The sequence below is a fragment of the Vespa crabro genome, chromosome 11 (genome assembly GCF_910589235.1).
Source record: "Vespa crabro chromosome 11, iyVesCrab1.2, whole genome shotgun sequence".
Classification (NCBI taxonomy): Eukaryota; Metazoa; Arthropoda; class Insecta; order Hymenoptera; family Vespidae; genus Vespa; species Vespa crabro.
The window spans coordinates 2,254,401-2,274,400 of record NC_060965.1 but is presented as its reverse complement, the minus strand read 5'-3'; the positions used below and the strand labels follow the sequence as shown (position 1 = coordinate 2,274,400).

Here is a 20,000-nt window from a genome sequence, read left to right as displayed (position 1 = left end):
TCTACGATCCTCTAATATTTATTTGATTATCAAGAGATATCAATTATGAACATCGATAAATCGTAATACGATTATTTTCATATATGAAATATTGATAAAAATTTCTTCCATTCATAGAACCACCGAAAGATTCAAATGACAATTCAACGATCTCCGAAGAAAACGTACGATTGAACAGTCGAGCAGATTCCATATTGGAACCACCAAGTTGTTCCTCATCGCCAACCGAATCAATCTCTCGTCATATGCATCATTACAGAACATTACAAAGTTACAGCAGTAACAGCAATAAACTTAATATGACAACAACAACGACAACGACAACGACGACGACGACAACAGGAACCAACGCCATCATTACTGCAACAACTACAACAACAACAACGACTACAACGACGACAACAACGACAGCAAGTTATCGTCGAGATATGGATCGTGGTCATTCAAAACGTTGGCACACAGCACCAAAAGAAAAATCTGTTGCATTACAACATAACAATGTTCCGTCAATTAACAAGGTAATTTATCATTGTATATATAAAATCGTTAACATCTGAATGCGATCAACGAGGCACGAAGAAAACCGTTAAACGTTTACTCTCTTTCTCTTTCTCTTTCTCTCTCTCCCTCTCTCATATACCATTATGCTCGATTTTATTTTTCCCTTACGGCAATGATGGCGGCGCGACGAACATGACGGGGCATAAATTACTTTTGCAGATACCCGCACCCGTCGTCACTTGGAACATAGCTCCTAGCATGAACAAGCCATACAAATGCAAAGAGATCGAACCAACCGGTGTACCCCGGCTTTGCTTGAGAACCACGGAAAAACTTGGCTCAAGCACTATCGGAGAAGTATTATTCGATCTAATAATATTTTATTGAACCTATTTCGATTTATACATATATATATATATATATGCATATAAAAAAAAAAAAATTTTCTTAATAGGAAATATCTCTAATGGCAAGCTTACATTAAGCGTTACATATCTGCCAACAATTGTTCGTTTATCATTCATCTAGAAAAAAAAAAAACAATAAGAAAGAATAAACAATTCATATTTCTATCCTATCAGGCTATCGTCTGTGAGACCGTAGACCTCGACGATGTTATACCAAGTGCTCCAAGATTGGTCGTGGCCCGTGTACCAACTTGTATCAACGACATTCGAACTGGGCACATAAGCAACAACGCTGGAGGGATCGGCATGCCCGGTACGAACGATCAAATGAGAGAAGTGAGGTTTCTATCTGGATTGTCCGATCCGAATGTGGCAAGGATCTTGGGTGTCTGTGCAGCTGAGCCAGCTCCATGGACAATCATCGAGTACACCGAACTCGGTGATCTTGCCCATTATCTTCAGTATAGCGTACCGCTTACAGGAACTTTAAGACCGACCTGCAATCTAAAGACCCTGAGGTACGATATAAATAAAGTAAATGGTATAGCATGTGCTTTTGTATACGCCCTACCTTTGGTTAACCCTCGGGGTAATCTCATGCACCGTTCTTTCTTTTTTTTTTTTGTTTTTCTTCCTCAAAAAAAAAAAAAAAATAAAGTAACAAGAAAGAAAAAGAAACATAAAAGAAAGAAAGAAACAAAAAATCAAAGAAGTATAATAAATAACTTATCTCCGTAGTCAAAACTGTCTCCTCTATATGGGTACGCAAATAGCTTCGGGTATGAGGTATCTTGAATCAAAGAATCTGGTACATAAGGATCTTGCTGCCAGAAATTGCTTGGTTGGTCGATCATATGCCGTGAAAGTTACGGATATCGCAATGTGCAGCGATCTTTATAAGAAGGATTACAGCGACATTGGTGGTAGACCACCAGCACCGATCAGATGGTTACCATGGGAAAGCATTCTCTTGGTAAGAAAAAGATCAAGAAGAAGATGAAGAAGAAAAAAGAAAGAAAAAGAAAAGAGATAAAAGAAATACTTCGAAACATTATTATTATTATTATATCGATGTAACGTCATCGAATAACATGATCGTTTCTATTTTAGGATAGGTATACATGTGCAAGTAGTACATGGTCATTCGCAGTAACACTTTGGGAAGTGATGAGTTTAGCCAGAGAAAAACCATTCCAACATCTCACCAATGATCAAGTTATTAGAAATGCCGAACATATGTATTACGGGGAGGAATCACAAGTATGAATTTTTCATTCATTTTCAATATTATAATAATAATAATAATAATAATAATAATAATAATAATAATAATTAAATGAAAATGATTAACGTAATTGTCGTATTATCAGGTATTCCTACCGAAGCCAACAATGTGTCCAGATGACGTTTATAAAATGATGTGTTCCTGTTGGAGAAGGGACGAAGAAGCAAGACCATCTTTCAAAGACATCTATTCTTTCTTAAAGAACACGATCGCGGATTATCGACCAGGCACATAACATCGATAAATATTGAACGAATTTTTGTTTCACGTTTCGAATAACAACGTTATCGGATGGGCTATGAGTAATCTGAAACGGTATTCGCGTATCATTTGAGCTTCGGCATTCTCCTATTAAGTGAAAATCTTTGAAAACTAATACTATCCCAATACAGAGGACAATTCCGTTTGAGTGTACGAATCTGAACAACTTTCTAAGATCGTTTAACGACGAGAGCCGATAAACGGAAAGCTATTTGCGTTATAAGATGTCCCTATCTAAACGCATTATTATAATCTTTAGTACGTTCTAGAGATCCGTAAACTTCCGTAAACGCTAATTAAAGATTTCTTTGCTCCTGCTGATTGGATTTACGAACAATTAGCTACACGTTTTGCGTGAACACGATAACGTGTCAAATAAGAGAGAGACTGCCAGAGTATGCGTGCGCGTCTGTATGTGTGTCTGTATGTATGTGTGTGTGTGTGCGTGTGCGCGTGTGCGCGTGGGTGCGTGTGTGTATGTGTGTGCGCGCGTGTCTGTACATCGGACGAAAGAAAAAGAAAAAAAAAAGAAAAAAAAAGAAAAAAAAAGAAAAAAAAGAAAAGCATATATCGGACAAACTTACGTATTTTTCCTACGAGGGACACAGATTTTTTTTCTTTTTCCTTTTCTTTTCTTTCTTTTTTTGTTTTGTCCTTTTTTTCTCTTTTTTTTCTTTTTTTTTGTTTTTCTTCGAAAAATCTTGTTCGCGACCTGACGCAATACCCTGGCGGCAAACGATTTCTCTTGTGAGAGATTCTATCGATTAAAGAAAAGAAAAAAAAAAAAAAAAGAAAAAGGAAAAAAGGAAAAAAAAAAGAAAGAAAGAAAAAAAAATAGGAAAAAAAAGAACAAAAAGGAAAAAAAAAGAAAAAGGAAAAAAAACACTTCCGTCGAATCATTTCCCTCGTTGTAAAGATCGGTTGATGTGTGACACATTTAAGGGTATACGTTTTAACGTGACAAAGAAATCGATCGTGTACTCCTTCACGGTCATGACATTCCGAAATTTTATGACCCTTTTGTCGTCGCGAAAACTTAGATGTCACGTTACCGTGACATTGAACTCGTTGTCACGCTACGTCATTGTCACGAAATCATACGGATATTTGATTTTTAACTAAAATGTCGTGCCGTTGAATCGCGTGAAAATAACAAGGGTTAGCGAATAAGGGCTAGGGATAGGAGGGGTAGGGAGATAAGGATAAGGACAAAGAAAGAAATGTCACTATGTGTCGTACAATGTCACGACAAACAATATCCATGTACTACTTTTATCGTCACGTAAAGGCGTATCCATCTTGAATCTAAAATTTGTAGGAAAAGGAGAAAAAATCGAATGTTTCATGTAATTGATTATAACAATTTACATGAAATCGTTGAATTTATTTATTACTTTATACGATTGAACGATAAATGTTATTAATTTTGTCCTAACGACCGATCAAAAATGCAATCAATCGAAGCGTCCTAACGCGAATTCATATATATTTTTCCTTTTTACGAGTAAAAATTCGTTGTGTACGCTGTACAGTATTGTGAAAACGATAATGTGTAATAATATGCACGGCATTACGATACGAATAAGTCTATCCACTGTACATACAACAATAACAATAACGATAACGATGATAATAACAGCAACAACAAAAGCAACAACAAAAACAATAACAACAAACATAATACAAATGAATATCTATTGAAATCCGTGAAGGTTTTTAACGGTGCTCTTACGCTTGTTAGTCGATGATTGTTTCGGTTAAATAATAATAAGCGAGGAAAGCGCGCCTGAGTGATATGAAATAATCATTAATTTCATCATTTATAATCTAATCATCACCGAGTATTACGAGCGTTTTTAACGAGAAAACATTTTGCGCAAAATAGAAATTTTGTAAATCGTCAAAAATCTCGCGATCGATTAATTAACAGCGCATCCATCCTATTTTCAATCGAAGAGAAAAAAAAAGAAAAAAGAAAATTATGTCTCTCTCTCTTTCTCTCTCTCACTCTCTCTCACTCTCTCTCTCTCTCTCTCTCTTTCTCTCTCTCTCTTTCTCTCTCTCTCTTTCTCCGATAAAGTTATCGTTCGTATTTGATTGCTACAATTATTTCTTTCAACAAACAAAATCCGATGATCGATAAGACAAAGACGTCAATATGAAATCTTATTCTATCTAACTGAAACAATTTTTTCGACACTTTTTAGTATCGTAAACATGTTTTTCGACTTGGAAACGTAGCAACAAGTACTTATTATTATTATTATTATTATTATTATTATTATTATTAGTATTATTATAATTATAATTATAATTATACTACTATTATTATTATTATTATTATTATTATTATTATTATTATTATTATTATATCACGTATATTTATCGAGGAAGAAAATTTTACGAGCGTGTAAGTTGAAAAGCGAGGAGTATGCTGATAAGAAAAAAAAAAAAAAGAAAAAAAAAACGCTATGCCTTTATGTAAATCCACTATCCTCTTTCTTCTTCTTCTTCTACATCTTCTACATCTTCTTCTTCTTCTTCTTCTTCTTCTTCTTCTTCTACTGTAACGTTTTCTTCTATCATTTCATTTACACTTGAAAACACACAGTGAAAGAAAGCAATGACAATTATTATACTTTAAGTGATATTAATAAAAAATGTAGATTAAGCCACATTGTGTTTTTTTTTTTACTCTTCTCGTCGTAATTATTACTCGTCTTTTACAAAGGTCCTTAAAAGTTAATGAAAGCAAAAAGAAAAGAAAAGAGGAATAAAAAAAAAGAAAAAGAAAAGGAAGAGATACGAAAAAGCAAGAAAACAAAAAAAAAACAAAAAAAAAAAGAGAGAGAGAGAAAATAGATCTATCTTTACTTCCGTTCTTATCTTTTTTTTTCTTTTTTTTTTTTTTTTTTTTTTTTTTTTTTTTTAATTTTTACCCTTGACATGATATCTCCCCACTCCATACTTTATTATTTGTCATAATTCGGACAAATATGTGTGTCTGTGTGTGTGTGTGTCTCTGTGCACATTGATAGAATAAATTCTACCTGTGTATCTTTGTATTTCATTTATGTCTGTGTTTTAACGTGTGTATGTTTACGAACATTTGAAGATCACTCATCGCACCAACAGTTTTTCTTATCTCGGTATTAACCAGAAGGTCAGTATAACGAATAACAGGAAACATACTATTATATATTATCATGTGCCATTATCGATTGCAAAAGCACAAATGTCAAAGAAGTTTTCTTATAAACAATTACAATATTGATTGACAAACAGCATCAATGAACTTATTTACTTTCTGCTAACATTATACATCGAACATTGGACCATGACTCATTAAAACGTAAATACATACATACATAAGTATTCTAATTATATTTTATCAGTAGGGAGAGAGAGAGAGAGAGAGAGAGAGAGAGAGAGAGAGAGAGGAAATAATTCGAGGAATACTTACAATTTCCTTATTGAATTCGTAGTATCAACTCTATATATTTTCATACATTCATAAGAAAACATAATAGAATTGTTTTCTCTTCACTTAAAGCAATAAAATAATAATGATCATCATTCTTATCAGTATTTTCTTTGAAGAAATTTCAACGATTCCATATGTACATTATGTGAAATCTAAAACACCTAAACCAATAAGAAGATCATTCGAATATCTTAATCAATTTTACAAATTACTTCAAATCGTATATCAGATAATACATGTAATTAAGAGTTTTAATTCTGATAAGGTAAATCTTATGATATAAATCCATTAAAAAAGACAAAAATAAAAAAAAAAAAAAAAAAAAAAAGAAAGAAAGAAAAACAGAAAGAACAGAAAAGAAAAAATGAATTTGGCAAAGGAAAAAAAAATTTACAATTTTAACGATTAACATAAATGAAAGTATACAATACAAAAGTAATTAAATAACGCAAAAGTAATTAATTAGATCGCGTAAAATAATATTGATAAAGCAAATGTGAATTAATATCGGAATAAAAAAAAAAAAGAATTAATAATAATAATAATTAAAAGAAAGAGAAAAAAAAAAGAAAATTAGAAAATTTACACCACGGAGGTATCGCATGGAGTACGTAAAAGTCCAAAAGAAAAGAAAAAGGGAGGGAGAGAGAGAAAAAGAAAAAAAAAAAAAGGATGAATAAGAAGAAGAAGAAAAAGAAGAGAAAGTAATCGTAAGAAAGAGTAAAAAAAAAAAAAAAAAGAAAAAAAAGAAAAGAAAAATAAAAGATGACAGTTACTTAAGAAATTTCTCAAATAAATTCTTTAATTATCGTATTAAATCGATTTAAATGATACGAACTTGAATACCTATAAATTAAGTTTTGTTTTTCTTACGATCACAATGGTAATATATCGCTAAATGATTTTTGAATGAAAAAGAATGAAAAAAAAAAAAAAAAAAAAAAAAAAAGAAAAAGAAATGGAAAAAAAGAGAGACAGAGATAGAGGAATGGTGATAGAGATAAAGAGAGAAAAAGAAAGAGAGAGAGAGAGAGAGAGAGAGATAGAGAGAGATAGAGAGAGAGTAGAAAAAAAGAAAAAAAAAGATATAATGAAATGCGCGAAGGCGTCAAGCAGATGTTTGTGTCTTTCTCTCTCTCTCTCTCTCTCTCTCTCTCTCTCTCTCTCTCTCTCCCTCTCCCTCTCCCTCTCTTTCTATAACTCTAACACTATCTCTTTCTCTCTCTATCTCTATCTCATTTCTTTCTCATCGAAACGTTCGTGCGCGCGCGTGTGCGTACGCGATAGTCAAGTCACCTTACGTTTATATAGTCCCACGAGGTGGGAAAGCGAGAGCATTAAATCGTCGACCGTCAGAGTGACACGCTACTCCTGTATACACGCTACCGACAAAATGAAGTCTTACATATTCCGATTGACTCTACTTTTGATACTGACATTCGCTGTAACACATCTGACATGTAAGTGAGATTTCAATTAATCGATTGAGAATATAAATATTCCTCTTTTTTTTTTCTTTTTTTTCTTTCTTTTGTTTTTCTTTCCTCTTCTTTTTTCTTTTTTTTTTTAATTTGCGACAGATTATATTATATTTCATAATATTCGATGGGGTCACAATTAAAAAACATATTCATTATTTCTCATATATCATTTTAATATTTATATTATCCCATGACATATTCATTATATTTATTTATATTGTATTATTATTTTGCATTACGTGTTATACTTTACTTTTAAGATTGCTTTCAAGATTTTTATATTGAAATATTACGAGCGTTCGATATTATTATTGTCCTTCTTGTTCAAACAATAATGAATAATTCGTTAAAGACATTTTTTTTTTCTTTTTTTTTTTTTTTTTATATATATATACTTATCCTATAACAATAGGATCCTTCTTCAGTTCGTTCTATCTTCTTCTTCTTCTTTTTTTCTTTTTTTTTTTTCTCTATTCCCTTATATCACCGTAGATATTGATATTTATTCAGGTAACAAGAAACTCTCGGTAATCTACGGTTCTATCAACTTCGTCGTCTTCTTCATTCAGTCTTCATCTTTCGTCATCTATCTAATATCACTCTCAATTCCTTTCTTTTTTTTTTCTTTTTTCTTCTCCCTGTTTTATTTATTTATTTATCTATTTTTTTCTTTTTCTTTTTTGTTTTTTTTTTTTTTTTTTTTTGTTTCCAACGCTCGCCGTCTTAAGTTTCCAATCGATTTCTCTTCCGTTCTATGAGATATACGATGTCGTTATATTTAATAATAACATGAATAACAAATTTCCAATAAGTATATATGAGATTTTAAATAAATGCATTTATTTATTTGTCTTTTCTTTTCTTTTTTCTTTTTTCCTCTCCCCCTTAAAGCTGCGGAATATTGTCCAACAGAGAATTGTTTGCCCGAAGAACAATGTTCCATAAAAGTTAAACATGGAAATTGTACGAATGGTAACGCGTGTTGTAGTATAGGTGAGTAGAATCTTTTGATTATTATGTCTATAATATTTTCTAAAAAAAAAAAAAAAAAACATTCCATTGTTGAAAATATTACTTTTATTATTACTATTATTATTATGATTAACAAAAATACGAAGAAGTAATCGATCTCTTCTATAATTTTTCTTTTTCTTTTTTTTCTTTTCTTTTCTTTTTTTTTTTTTTTTTTTTTTTTTTTTTTTACAGTTAAAGCCAACTACAGAACACACTGTCGTCATTTTCTTGGCGCCTGTATGAACAAATGCAACGACAAAGTTTGGATACGTGAAGCTGTCGACTGTTCGGATAATCAAAGATGTTGTATTTTACTTTGAATTGATTAATCCATAAGATTCAGACGTAGTGAAGAAGGAACTAATCTAAAAGAGATACAATTACCAACTTCCTTTCTTTCATCGATCGATCTGTAAACAGATCACTTGAAATGTTAAACGAGACAGACATATATGTGTCTGTGTGTGTGTATATATATATTTATATATATATATATATATGATAATCCCTAGGGGGGAAATTGAAAGATTTCGTAATTGGCTCATCGTCATATACGTATATCCACCTACGTACACACACACACACACACACACATATATATATACACACACGCACACATACACGCGAACACTAACACACAAATGTATATATGGGTTCGTGTTAAATTCAGAGAGACGCGTGCCGTACACGATCGTGTGCCAAAATGAAAGCGAGTCGACTGGTTTTACAATTATAACGGGATTCGATTTACAACGAGTCCTTTTTGCGTGACTCGCCCATTTAAAATGATTCTTTCAAATCTCAACACAACACCTATTGGTCTCGATCAATCCCATATGTTTTATTTCCTTTTCTTTTCTTCTTTGTTTTGTTTTGCTTTTTTCTCTTTCCTTTCTAACAAAACTTTTTGTATTTGAATAAGATAATCCAAACAACGTGTACATACGTGGTGATAAAACATTTGTAAGAAAATTAGAAATAAGAAATAAAGACGTCAAATGGCGTTAATAAAGCTAATGACAGAGGCAAAAAGAATGAAAAAAAAAAAAGAAAAAATGAAAAAAAAGAAAAAAGAAAGAAACGGAAAAAGATTCTTCACCAAAACTCATGTCCAATCAATGTCATATCCGATCTCTAATGCCAATCGAATTATTTCCTTTGAATATGTGCTACGTTAAATAATTTATGCGAAAACTTGATAAAAACGAGACTAAGCGAATTCAAAGCTATCATTATCTATATAAGTGATTACGATAGGAATCAGTGTATCGCGTGATGATAATAATAAGAAAAAAAAAGAAAGAAAGAAAAGAAAAGACAAGATAAAAAAAGAAAACAACAAAAATCGCAACTTGACTTTTCGTAACATTTTGTTGAAGTCATCGGAACTTTTCATACGTGCTTGGAAAAAAAAATAAAAAATAAATAAAAAAAGGAAGAAAGAAAGAGAGTTAAAAAAAAGAAAGTAGGGGAAAGAACGAAGAGAATAAAGAATCGAAAGAAAGAAAAAAAAAGGATGGAGAAAAGAAAGAAAGAAAGAAAGAAAGAAAGAAAGAAAGAAAGATCGAGAGGGAGACCGTTCGAAAGAAAAAACGAGAGAAAGAGAGAAAGAGAAAAGGTAAGAACAGAAAAGGGAGTGACCTATAGTAAAAGAGCAAGTAAGAAAACGAAGGAGAAGACGAAGGAGAAGAAGGAGAAGAAGGAGAAGAAGAAGAAGAAGAAGAGAGGAAAAAGAAGAGAAAGTAAAAGAGAAAAAGATCGAAGAAAAGATCACCCAAGGCAATGCAGTCGAACGCGCCGATAGCTCGTATGTGTGTGTATGTGTGTGACCCACGCGCGTTCATACACACATATACATATACATATATATATATATATATATATATATATATATATATATATATATATATACACACACTCGTACATACATTCGTACAATCGCGTTTTCTGTAGATGTATACGAGTGTGTGTATGTGTGTGGGTGTGTCTGTGTTGCTTGGCTCGTGTACGTACATAAAAGAAGAGGACGTTCGGTTATCCCGGAGGCCGAGAAGCGGCAGAATCATGCAGTCTCTCTTCCTCTCCTTCCTCTCATACCCTCTCCTCTAACTATGGAAGGAAGAATAGCCGTAGGGTAAACGTGGAGGTGTGTATTCCATCGCGAGTGCGGTGGAGCTACGGTCGCCGTGCCTCAGGCACGGAAACGAGGAGAGATAGCGGCGATCTCTTCGTCTCCTTCTTCTCCTCTTCTACCACTTCCTCCACCTCCTCGCTATGCTGGAAGGTTATGAGAAGAGAGAGAGAGAGAGAGAGAGAGAGAAAGAGACAGAGAGAGAGATTGTAAAGGAAAGAGAAAGAGAGAGAAGCTCTACGTTACCCTTAGGCTAACCAACGAGACGATGCGCTCCGTGATGCTTCAGGCAACTCCAGACCGTGCTTCTCCTTCTCTCTTCTTTTCCTCTTCTCTCCTCTCCTCTCCTCTCCTCTCCTCTCCTCTCCTCTCCTCTCCTCTCCTCTCCTCTCCTCTCCATTCCTCTACGTTCCTTTCCTTTCCTCTCTTACCTCACTCCTTCTCTATCTCCTTTCCAACCTGACCTGTGGCTATTCTTCCTCACCCCCCAAACCATCTCCTTTCCGTTACCCACGCTCTTTCTTCCTACCCATCTCTACTCCTCATCCTCCTCCTCATTCTCCTTTTTCTCAACCTCCTCCTCCTCCTCATACTTCTTCGTCTTCTTCTTCTTCTTCTTCTTCGCCATCGCCGTCGTCGTCGTCTTCTTCTTCTTCCTCTTCTTCTTCTTCTTCTTCTTCTTCTTCTTCTTCTTCTTCTTCTTCTTCTTCTTCTTCTTCTTCTTCTTCTTCTCATTCTTTTTATTTTCCTCTTTCTCTCGTTCGGTCTTGAACGAGCAACCCTTTGAATCCTCTAATAATTCCACCGGCAAGATTTCTTCACATGGCTAAAAGTTTTGCATATTATACAAGGTGATACCTAAGTACGTAAATTAGTTGGACTTGAGGATAAGTGTGGAGGGGGGGGGGGTTGGGGAGAAGGAGTTAGGAGGGGAATTTTGCCGTTCTTATAAGGACTCGAAATATGGGAACAAAAAGAGGATCCATTTTTTCCTTCTTCCTACCCATTCCTCCCCGCCACCACCCTTTCCCACTACTTATTAATATCTGCATTATCATTACTTCGATCGAATATATAAGCATAAGCAATGTTTTTCATTTCTTTTTTCCTCCCATCGGTTAAAATGCATTTTCTCCATTAGTAATAGAATAAATTTATTGGAAATATTTTCTTGATGGACATGAAATGAACTTAATAATGATCCTTCCTGTTCTTTTGAAAAATGAATCCATTGATTCCAATAACAGTATCGATGTTACAATGTTCCATTATGACAATTAAAAGCATACCAATGAATTATTATCTATGAGGATGGAAATGGGGTCAATGGAGCATGGTCATATTAAATATGTGAACGATCGTAAATGTAATTATCTTCAAAACGGCGTAATAATTAATCAATATAATTTATAATGTATAATCCTCTACGCCATCAGTCCCCGCCTTCCCCCGCCACCCTCCTTCTCTCCCTCCCTCTATATCGATCTTCTTACAGATATATTTTATAGAACGAGCTAAACTTGTCATTTTCATCTCAATTTGTTCTACTTTTCTTGACTTTTCTCTCTCTTTCTCTTTCTTTCCCTCATTCTTTCTTTCCTTGAGAAATTTCGATAAGACACATTTGTTATTCGCGTGTTCCGGGCCACTCTTCTTTCCTCCGGCTAAATATCTATCTATCCTCTTTCACGAGACGTGCGCGCGTGCGCGCTCTAGCGCGCTTACTTAGAGGGAGTAACGATGCCCTCGGGCTTCCTCGTGCGTTGCGGCTTCGTAACGATAAGCAACGAAATGAAATATTAATGAAGTACCACCGGCGTACGGCGACCGTTTTTCGCGAACGTTTCACCACCGATTACGTTCATGGATACCGCGGAAGTCATCAACAATCAATCCGATAATACGAGTCGACGCGTGCCGAATAAAATGTTATAGGGAAAATGATGTCTAAGTTGTTCGTGGGAGAAAGAGAAAAAAAAAAAGAAAAGAAGAAGAAAAAACGCACGGGAAGAAAGAAAAAAAAAAAGAAAGAAAGAAAAAATGCTTATTTAGCGAACGAAACTTCTTATACAATGGCTAAATATATTTTATCCATCGAAACTAATACAAGTAGAAATAATATTGTGTATCAATAGATCCCTAAGATTTAACATATTGAAATATATCGTTTGTAATATTGCATCATCATAATGAATTTATCGTGTCAACGAACGAATGGATAACATGATTATTTGTCCGAATACGATATTACGTAATCGTACATGATAACGATCACTTAATCGATCTTTATCTACGAATGATTTTCAAACGATTATGTTCGTGTTATTCCCCTCGAGAGATTTGTCGGATGTATGTAAAAAAAAAAAAAAAAAAACAAAGAAAAAAAGAAGAAAAGAAAAAGGAAAGAAAAAAGAAAAAAAAAAAGAAATAAATAAAATGAAAAAAAAAAAGGTAGGTTCGCGAACAAAGCGATCAGTATCAATATGTACGATAACGTGAATGCCGATTAAAATCAATCGTGTAAAATTCGAAATGTATTATATATATATATATTCTTATAGAACAATCTCGCAAACAGTTCGCGTTCTACGTTCTCGTTACGAAATCGATTGTCTTGTTCGTTGAATCTTAAATAGTTTTAGAATCTTAAAAAGAAAACGATGAGAAACATACTTGACGTGAAATCGAAAACGTAACTAAATGTCCTTGATTAATGATAGCAACAATCCGTATTAACATATCTACGGGATAAAAAATAATTGTTGCGTATGTATCAATCAAAAAGAGAGAGAGAGAGAGAGAGAGAGAGAGAGAGAGAGAAAGAGAAAGGAAGTAAAACGAAAAAAAAAAGAATGAATTTATTTAAGATAAAATTTGCGATAGAACCATCTTATATAAATACGCGTAAGAAGCACACTTCTGGCTCGTGCACGAGGTAAGATAAATGGTTTGGTAACAAGTATATATGTATTTTATATAGGTATATATGTATATATGTAAATATATATATATATATATATATATATATATATATATGTATGAGGCAAGTAATACTTGTACCGGCTCTCGGTGTAATAATTATGCGCCAATAAATTGATTCATTAAAGAGGACTAAGTAATGACCGCACGTTGTCCGAGCTTATCGCGTCTTTTGCAAAGCGACGACAAGCGAAATATAATTTTCTCGACTTCGACGATATCCGACCGTGTTGTGCCCTCAAGGAACGTTCACGCGTGTTCTGAAACCAACTCATGAAAAACTTCGAGAGAGCAGACTTCGTTCGTACTAAAAGGGTTAAAATAACTGACAAAATTCTTCAAGAAAATTCTTACTACAATATTTATATATATATATATATATATATATATATATATATATATAAATAGATATATATGTATATATATTATACATAAACTGTGTACGATTTTAATGACATATCCAATTATTTTCAGTTAATATAAATAGATATAATTTGAACAAAATTAAATCGAACAGTTAATCCAATTCAACTATGATTTAAAGGATAAGATTAGTTGTTACCTCAAACTGACTTGAAAAATAACTTTTAAAAGAAGATACACGTTTACCGGCAATTTTCACGAAACAATGTATGAAAATGATGCTTGCTCCTATACAACGAAGATCCATGTCAAGTTTCCTTACGTTGAATACGTCCAACCCTTAGGCAATTTTGTAATTATAGTTACTTGTAGACGGAAAAGAGAAAGAGATAAAGATAGATAGATAGATAAAGAAAAAGAAAAAGAGAAAAGAGAAAGAAAGAAAGAGAGAGAAAGAAAGAAAGAAAAAGAATGAGAGAAGAACACAAGAAAAGAAGGCGAATTATCTATACTTGGCAAAGGTAAAATCAACTGTTCGTAATACTTTCTTTCTTCTCCTTTTACCTTCGTTAACATACTTTCCTCATTATTTTTGTCCATTTATTTATTAAACCGATAATAGTAACTATTCATCAAAAGTGACGAACTTTTGAATCCTATTACGTCTAGATATATTCTTTCGAGTATATATATATATACATATATACATATGATTATTTACGTGTCGCCATTATTCATAATTATGGTGAATCACGTGAGCTTGGTATCGTGAACAAAGTACAAGAACATTTTGGAGAATAAGCGAGAAGGAGTTGAGAAAGAAAGGGTGAAGAAGGAGAAGCAGAAGAAGAAGAAGAAGAAGAAGAAGAAGAAGGAGAAAATGAAAATAAGATCGAAAAGAAGCAAGGCGCGAGCCGCGAATATGCCCTATACGTGGCATAACCTTCGTCGTGCATCGCCATCTCGGTCGATCTCCACGATCTTCACGAGTCGCCTCGGGACTTGCCTGCCTATAAGCAGACTTTGCCGAAGGAAGAAAGGGAAGAAAGGGAAGAAAGGAAGAAAAAAAGATGGAAAGAAAGAAAGAGAAAGATATAGAAAGAGGGGAGAGAGGGGAAAGAGCCGGAAGGACGAGCCCGACTCTAACAACGTTTCCGTTTCTCTCTCTTTCTCTCTCTCTCTCTCTCTCTCTCTCTCTCTCTCTCTCTATCTATCTATCTATCTATCTTCTTCTCTCACTATGATACTGACTCACCTCCTCTTTTTCCTCCTCCTACACCACCATCACCACCACCACCTACTCCTCTTCATCTTTATCCTCCGAAAGTAAGAGGAGAGGTGCCTTTGTTCATAGGTCGTATTCGTACACGCGTACCCGTTAAAACAACCTCAAGTAACTCCATATAGAAGTTGAAAAATCAATTCAACTTTTAACAATGACCATTAATTACAAAGATCCATTCATATAATGATATTTTTCACTTAAATCTATTCAATCAAGTATTCATGATTATAGAATGTATAAATGAGAATAATAAGAATGTTTCTTTTTTTTTTATTATTTACCGGTACGCTTTTATCTCTTGAAAACTCTGAATGTAATCAATTGCGAAAGTATAATACTACTTCGCTGTATGATAAGGTTATCCTTAAGATAATAAAAACAGAAAAGAAAAATAGAAAAAAAAAGTACTGCGTTCGTTTATACCCTTGTAGATCTCATTAGTAATGCGTAAAAGTATCCTAACACCGTTTAACATCTACCGTGTTATGGCAATACTTAACGCCCAACTGAGAATTATTAAGCCTGACTTCGAGATTAATACTAGTTGTTCCAACCTCTCGTTAGAAGCGTTTATCTCTCTCTCTCTCTCTCTCTCTCTCTCTCTCTCTCTCTCTCTCTCTCTCTCTCTCTCTGTCTCTGTTTCTCTCTTTCGAAAGAGATTGAAATACGAGCTATCGCGATGTTATCACGCAACCCAATCACAATAACATAATTAATCGGGCTAAAGAGAATCATTCCAAATGAAAAGATATATATATATATATATATATATATATATATATATATATATATTTATATCTACATAATATATTTCTCTTGACCGGCCAAGTTTCTGGAGGAAAAAAAATGTATGGTGGAATGGAAAACATAAAGGTGGATTACCCCGTACTCTCTTCTCTCTCCCACTCGAACCCTCGAATAACGAGGATGTCCCGTAAAAAAGTACCTCTCGCACGAGCGAGAGGCAGGAGAATTTACGGCGGCGGCTTTAGAATGACGGCTTGCACTTTAGCTACAGGCAATACGCTCGCTGGTAACTCCTCTCTGTTAGAGACGCGATCTTCGCGCCGCGAAATGTCTTTCCGTGCTTTCTAATTACACGAATCTTTTGTTACCTTTTACCTTGGGGTGATCCAAAAACGTTAACGATTTTCGATGCAAACGATTATTACCTTTTTTACATATTTATTCAAATCCATGACAATGTATATAATACAACGATGTATATATGATATACGTAGGGATTATCATCGTTTAATTTAAAATTACAAGATTTTTAAGATATAAATGAAAGTCATTAATAAACATCGAATTAGTAAAAATTCGACATTAGATCTAACCAAGATATGATCGCTTAAGTACGAACTTAAAGACTTTCAACGAGCGAAGGAAGAGAAAAGAAAATGAAAGAAAGAGAAACGAGAAAGAAGAAGAAGAAAAACGAAAGAAAAGGAAAGAGAAAAGAAAAAAAAGAAAAAGAAAAAAGATAAGAAGCGTGACTAGAAGCAAGTCGATCTCATGAAAGAGGGTTGTTCCACCCGCGTTCCTCGCGTTTTTGATTTTTCTGGAAGGCTCTCGTTACAGTCTCGAGGCGGTTAATAAACATTACGTTCGGTCTCGATCGTATAGGAATGAGAAAGACAAAGAGAGAAATATCAAGAGAAAAACAAGAGAGAGGGAGGCAGAAAGAGAGAAAGAGAAAGAGAAAGAGAGAGAGAGAGGAGAAAGAGGAGAACTGGGGCCCAGAGCACGTCCCACGGCCACCTATGGGAGCCGGCTGCCTTTCTCAAGGAGCGTTCTCTTACCTTACGTAAGTACCAGAACGGGAGACAAAGACGAAGAAGAGAAAAGAGAAGAGAATAGAATGAGCAAAGGAAAGAAAGAGAAGATAGTAAAAGACGAAGTGGAAGAAGAAGAAGAAGAAGACGAAGAAGAAGAAGAAGAAGAAGAAGACGGAGGAGAAGATAAAGAGGAGGAGAAAGGGAGAAAAAAAGGGGGGCACCGAGGACGAAGAAAAAGGACCTCGGGGTCCGTCTGGGATCTTCTCAAAATGATTCACAGCCTCCGGTAATTTACATTCGCTTGCGTGGGTGATCGTCGTTTCTGGGGGGCCCGCTGGCCATATTCTCCTCTTCGTCGACTACCATCGAAAAGGTTAAACATACACCCACCAGAGGTCACGTAAGCGGCGAAGAGAAAGACCGTTCGTTCCGTTCGTTCCTTCGTTCCTTCGATCTCTCCCTCTCTCTCTCTCTCTCTTTCTTTCTGTTTCTCTTTCTCGTCTCTCTCTCTCTCTCTCTCTCTCCTTTCTTTCTTTCTCTCTATCACCATTCCTCTATCTCTGTCCTTTCTTTTCTTCTTTGTAACTCGCGAGTAAGCGCACGCCTACACAGCCAAGACATCATGGACAACCATCTATTCACCCTTCGATACATCCAATATACCTACACAAAAGAGCCATTGGTTGCTTTTGATGATCTATTCCGATGGCTTTTCTCTATGCGCGATAACGATATTTCTATTTTAAAAAATTTTCATCACTTAACTTTAACCGAAAGAATAATTTCTCAATGAAACTTTTAAAAGTCAATCATATTTCCAATAAATCCTATATACATATTTCATGACGTCAAATCTATGAAAGAATTAAAAGGAAAGAAGGAAAGAAAGAAAGAAACAAACAAACAAACGAACAAACAAAAGGGAAGAAAGAAAGAAAGAAAGAAAGAAAGAAAAGAACGAAAAGAAAATAAAGGAAAATGGAAAAAAAAAGGGGGGGGGAAAAAAGGAAAAAGAAAAGAACCATAGATATGGCCACACGATCGATCTTTCAGTATGTAATCGATTTATCGATCTTTAGATCAACCGAAGGAATTCGTAAACGCTGTCGTCAAAGATGATTATTGGTCGATCGAGGCTCGATGCAGAACTCGAAAGCTGATTTTCGCGAGATAACTTTTATCCGCGATGATCGCTCGAGAAATGAGATAAAGCGGGAGATAGAAAGAAAGAGAAATAGAGAAAGAGAGAGAGAGAGAGAGAGAGAGAGAGAGAGAGAGAAAGAGAGTAAGAGAGAGGGAGAGAGAAAGTGAAAAAAGATAAGAGAAAGGGATCGGAGGTGGGCAGCCGGCATTCTCGCCTTAAGCAAGAGACCCGTTTCAAAGACACGTTGAGCAAAACCAAGGGGTGGGGTGGGACGGGTGATGGGGGCGGGGGTGGGGGGTTAGAGGGAGGGCTCTCCCTAAAATATGTGAACCCACGGGCTACACTCGGACTCTTCGCGTTACATCCTGCTGAACGCTCCGAGCGTATACTCGTCCGTTATGCCGGCAGTCTGTATATCGTATGATACAAAAACATGACATTATTTTCTTCTTTCTCTCTCTCTCTCTCTCTCTCTCTCTCTCTCTCGCTCTCTCTCACTGTCTGTCTGTCTGTCTGTCTGTCTGTCTCTCTGTCTCTCTCGGTACCTCCCACTCTACCCAACTCATCTCGTTCTCTTCTCTCTTTACCTTCACTCTACTCTCCCACCCGCCATCCTCTTCCCACTTCTCCCTCCCCCCCCCCCCCCCCCCCTCCTGCCCCGCCACGTCCCCACCACCGTGTTCTTCCATATGTAGAAGAAGAAGCATCATGGTTTTGAATTACGACCGATTATTATGCTTCTCTCTACCGGAGTATCTTCCTTCCTTTTTTTTTTTTCTTTGACGTGGTAACGCGTATTACGCCTTCATTGGGTTTTATGAATGAAAGAATAGATGAGAACAAAGGGAAAGGTCGGGAAAGGAAAATCCGTATAAGTTATTACGAATTGAAGAAAATGATAAAGTCAAGTATATATACAATGAAATTGACAAATACAAAATAGAACTGTTCATTCAAGGGTTTTCTTTCACAATTAATTATATCGAAAGAATTGAACAGGTCTTCTTTGTTCTTTTCTTTTTCATTTTTCTTTTTTTTTTTTCTTGTTTTTTTTTTTTTTTTTTTTTTCAATCACGACAATAATACCTCAGGACAGATTAATTCAATCGTCGAACAATTGTTTTCGATCTAATTCTTTTTAGATTTTTAATGATATCATTCCATGTATACATACTTTCGTTCTCTAATCTAAACGATAAAATGAGAGAGATAGATTCGTTAATGAGAGATTCGCGGTATAGGGATTAATGATAACATTGAAATAAAATTTATTCAACAACGGAATATTTCTTAGCAGCAATACCAGTTCTTTTGAAAATCCAACGGTACCGCATTGAGAAATACCGTTCCCCCAAAGAAAATATCGGAAACGAATGACGGCGATGACGAGGTATCCAAATGTCGTGGCCATTTCTATCTAACTGAAAGCAGCACGTATGAGCAGAGCGTGTCGCTTTGTCCCTGACAAAGTTTATGTATGCGAGCAGAATCGTCCAATGGGTTTAGAAGTGCTGCAGGCTATCTGGAACGATGTTGTTGGCCATGGCCGTTTAGCCAGAGGGCATCTCGAATAGGACAGAGCGAGACTGGGACAGGCCGTTTGGCTGCTTCCCTTTATATGTCGACCCTCGACTGGCCCATTATGCCCAATACTCGATCTTTATACGTTTTTAGATTTTTTTCAAAAATCAATAATAATTAATATATTATATATATATATAGAATATTATTGATATATAAAGGCACATAAACATAGACAATGACGAACAAATATTTAATTGTTATTAACTTTTATATTATTTATTTATAATTATTATAGAATATGATAAAACTTGACTGTCTACTTATATTGCACTCCTATATAACTATTGGTAGGTAGATGGT

General features: G+C 34.9%; 2 protein-coding genes across 5 annotated transcripts in view; both read left to right on the top strand.

Moving 5' to 3' along the window:
- Positions 1-5,129, top strand: part of LOC124428077 (discoidin domain-containing receptor 2-like) — a 65,968-nt gene extending 60,839 nt beyond the window's left edge. For all 4 annotated transcript variants that reach the window (XM_046971683.1, XM_046971685.1, XM_046971684.1 and 1 more), the window contains 6 exons: positions 118-518; positions 721-858; positions 1,083-1,426; positions 1,647-1,881; positions 2,019-2,168; positions 2,279-5,129. In XM_046971683.1, the coding sequence (XP_046827639.1) occupies positions 118-518; positions 721-858; positions 1,083-1,426; positions 1,647-1,881; positions 2,019-2,168; positions 2,279-2,428 (1,418 nt within the window). In that variant the 3' untranslated portion in view covers positions 2,429-5,129. The remainder of the gene's footprint in view (positions 1-117; positions 519-720; positions 859-1,082; positions 1,427-1,646; positions 1,882-2,018; positions 2,169-2,278) is intronic.
- Positions 5,130-7,241: 2,112 nt separating this feature from the next.
- Positions 7,242-9,450, top strand: LOC124427979. Its single transcript, XM_046971479.1, has 3 exons — positions 7,242-7,398; positions 8,311-8,412; positions 8,626-9,450. Exons 1-3 carry the CDS (start codon positions 7,332-7,334, stop codon positions 8,751-8,753), a joined length of 297 nt encoding a protein of 98 aa, XP_046827435.1. The 5' UTR covers positions 7,242-7,331; the 3' UTR covers positions 8,754-9,450.
- Positions 9,451-20,000: the final 10,550 nt, after the last annotated feature.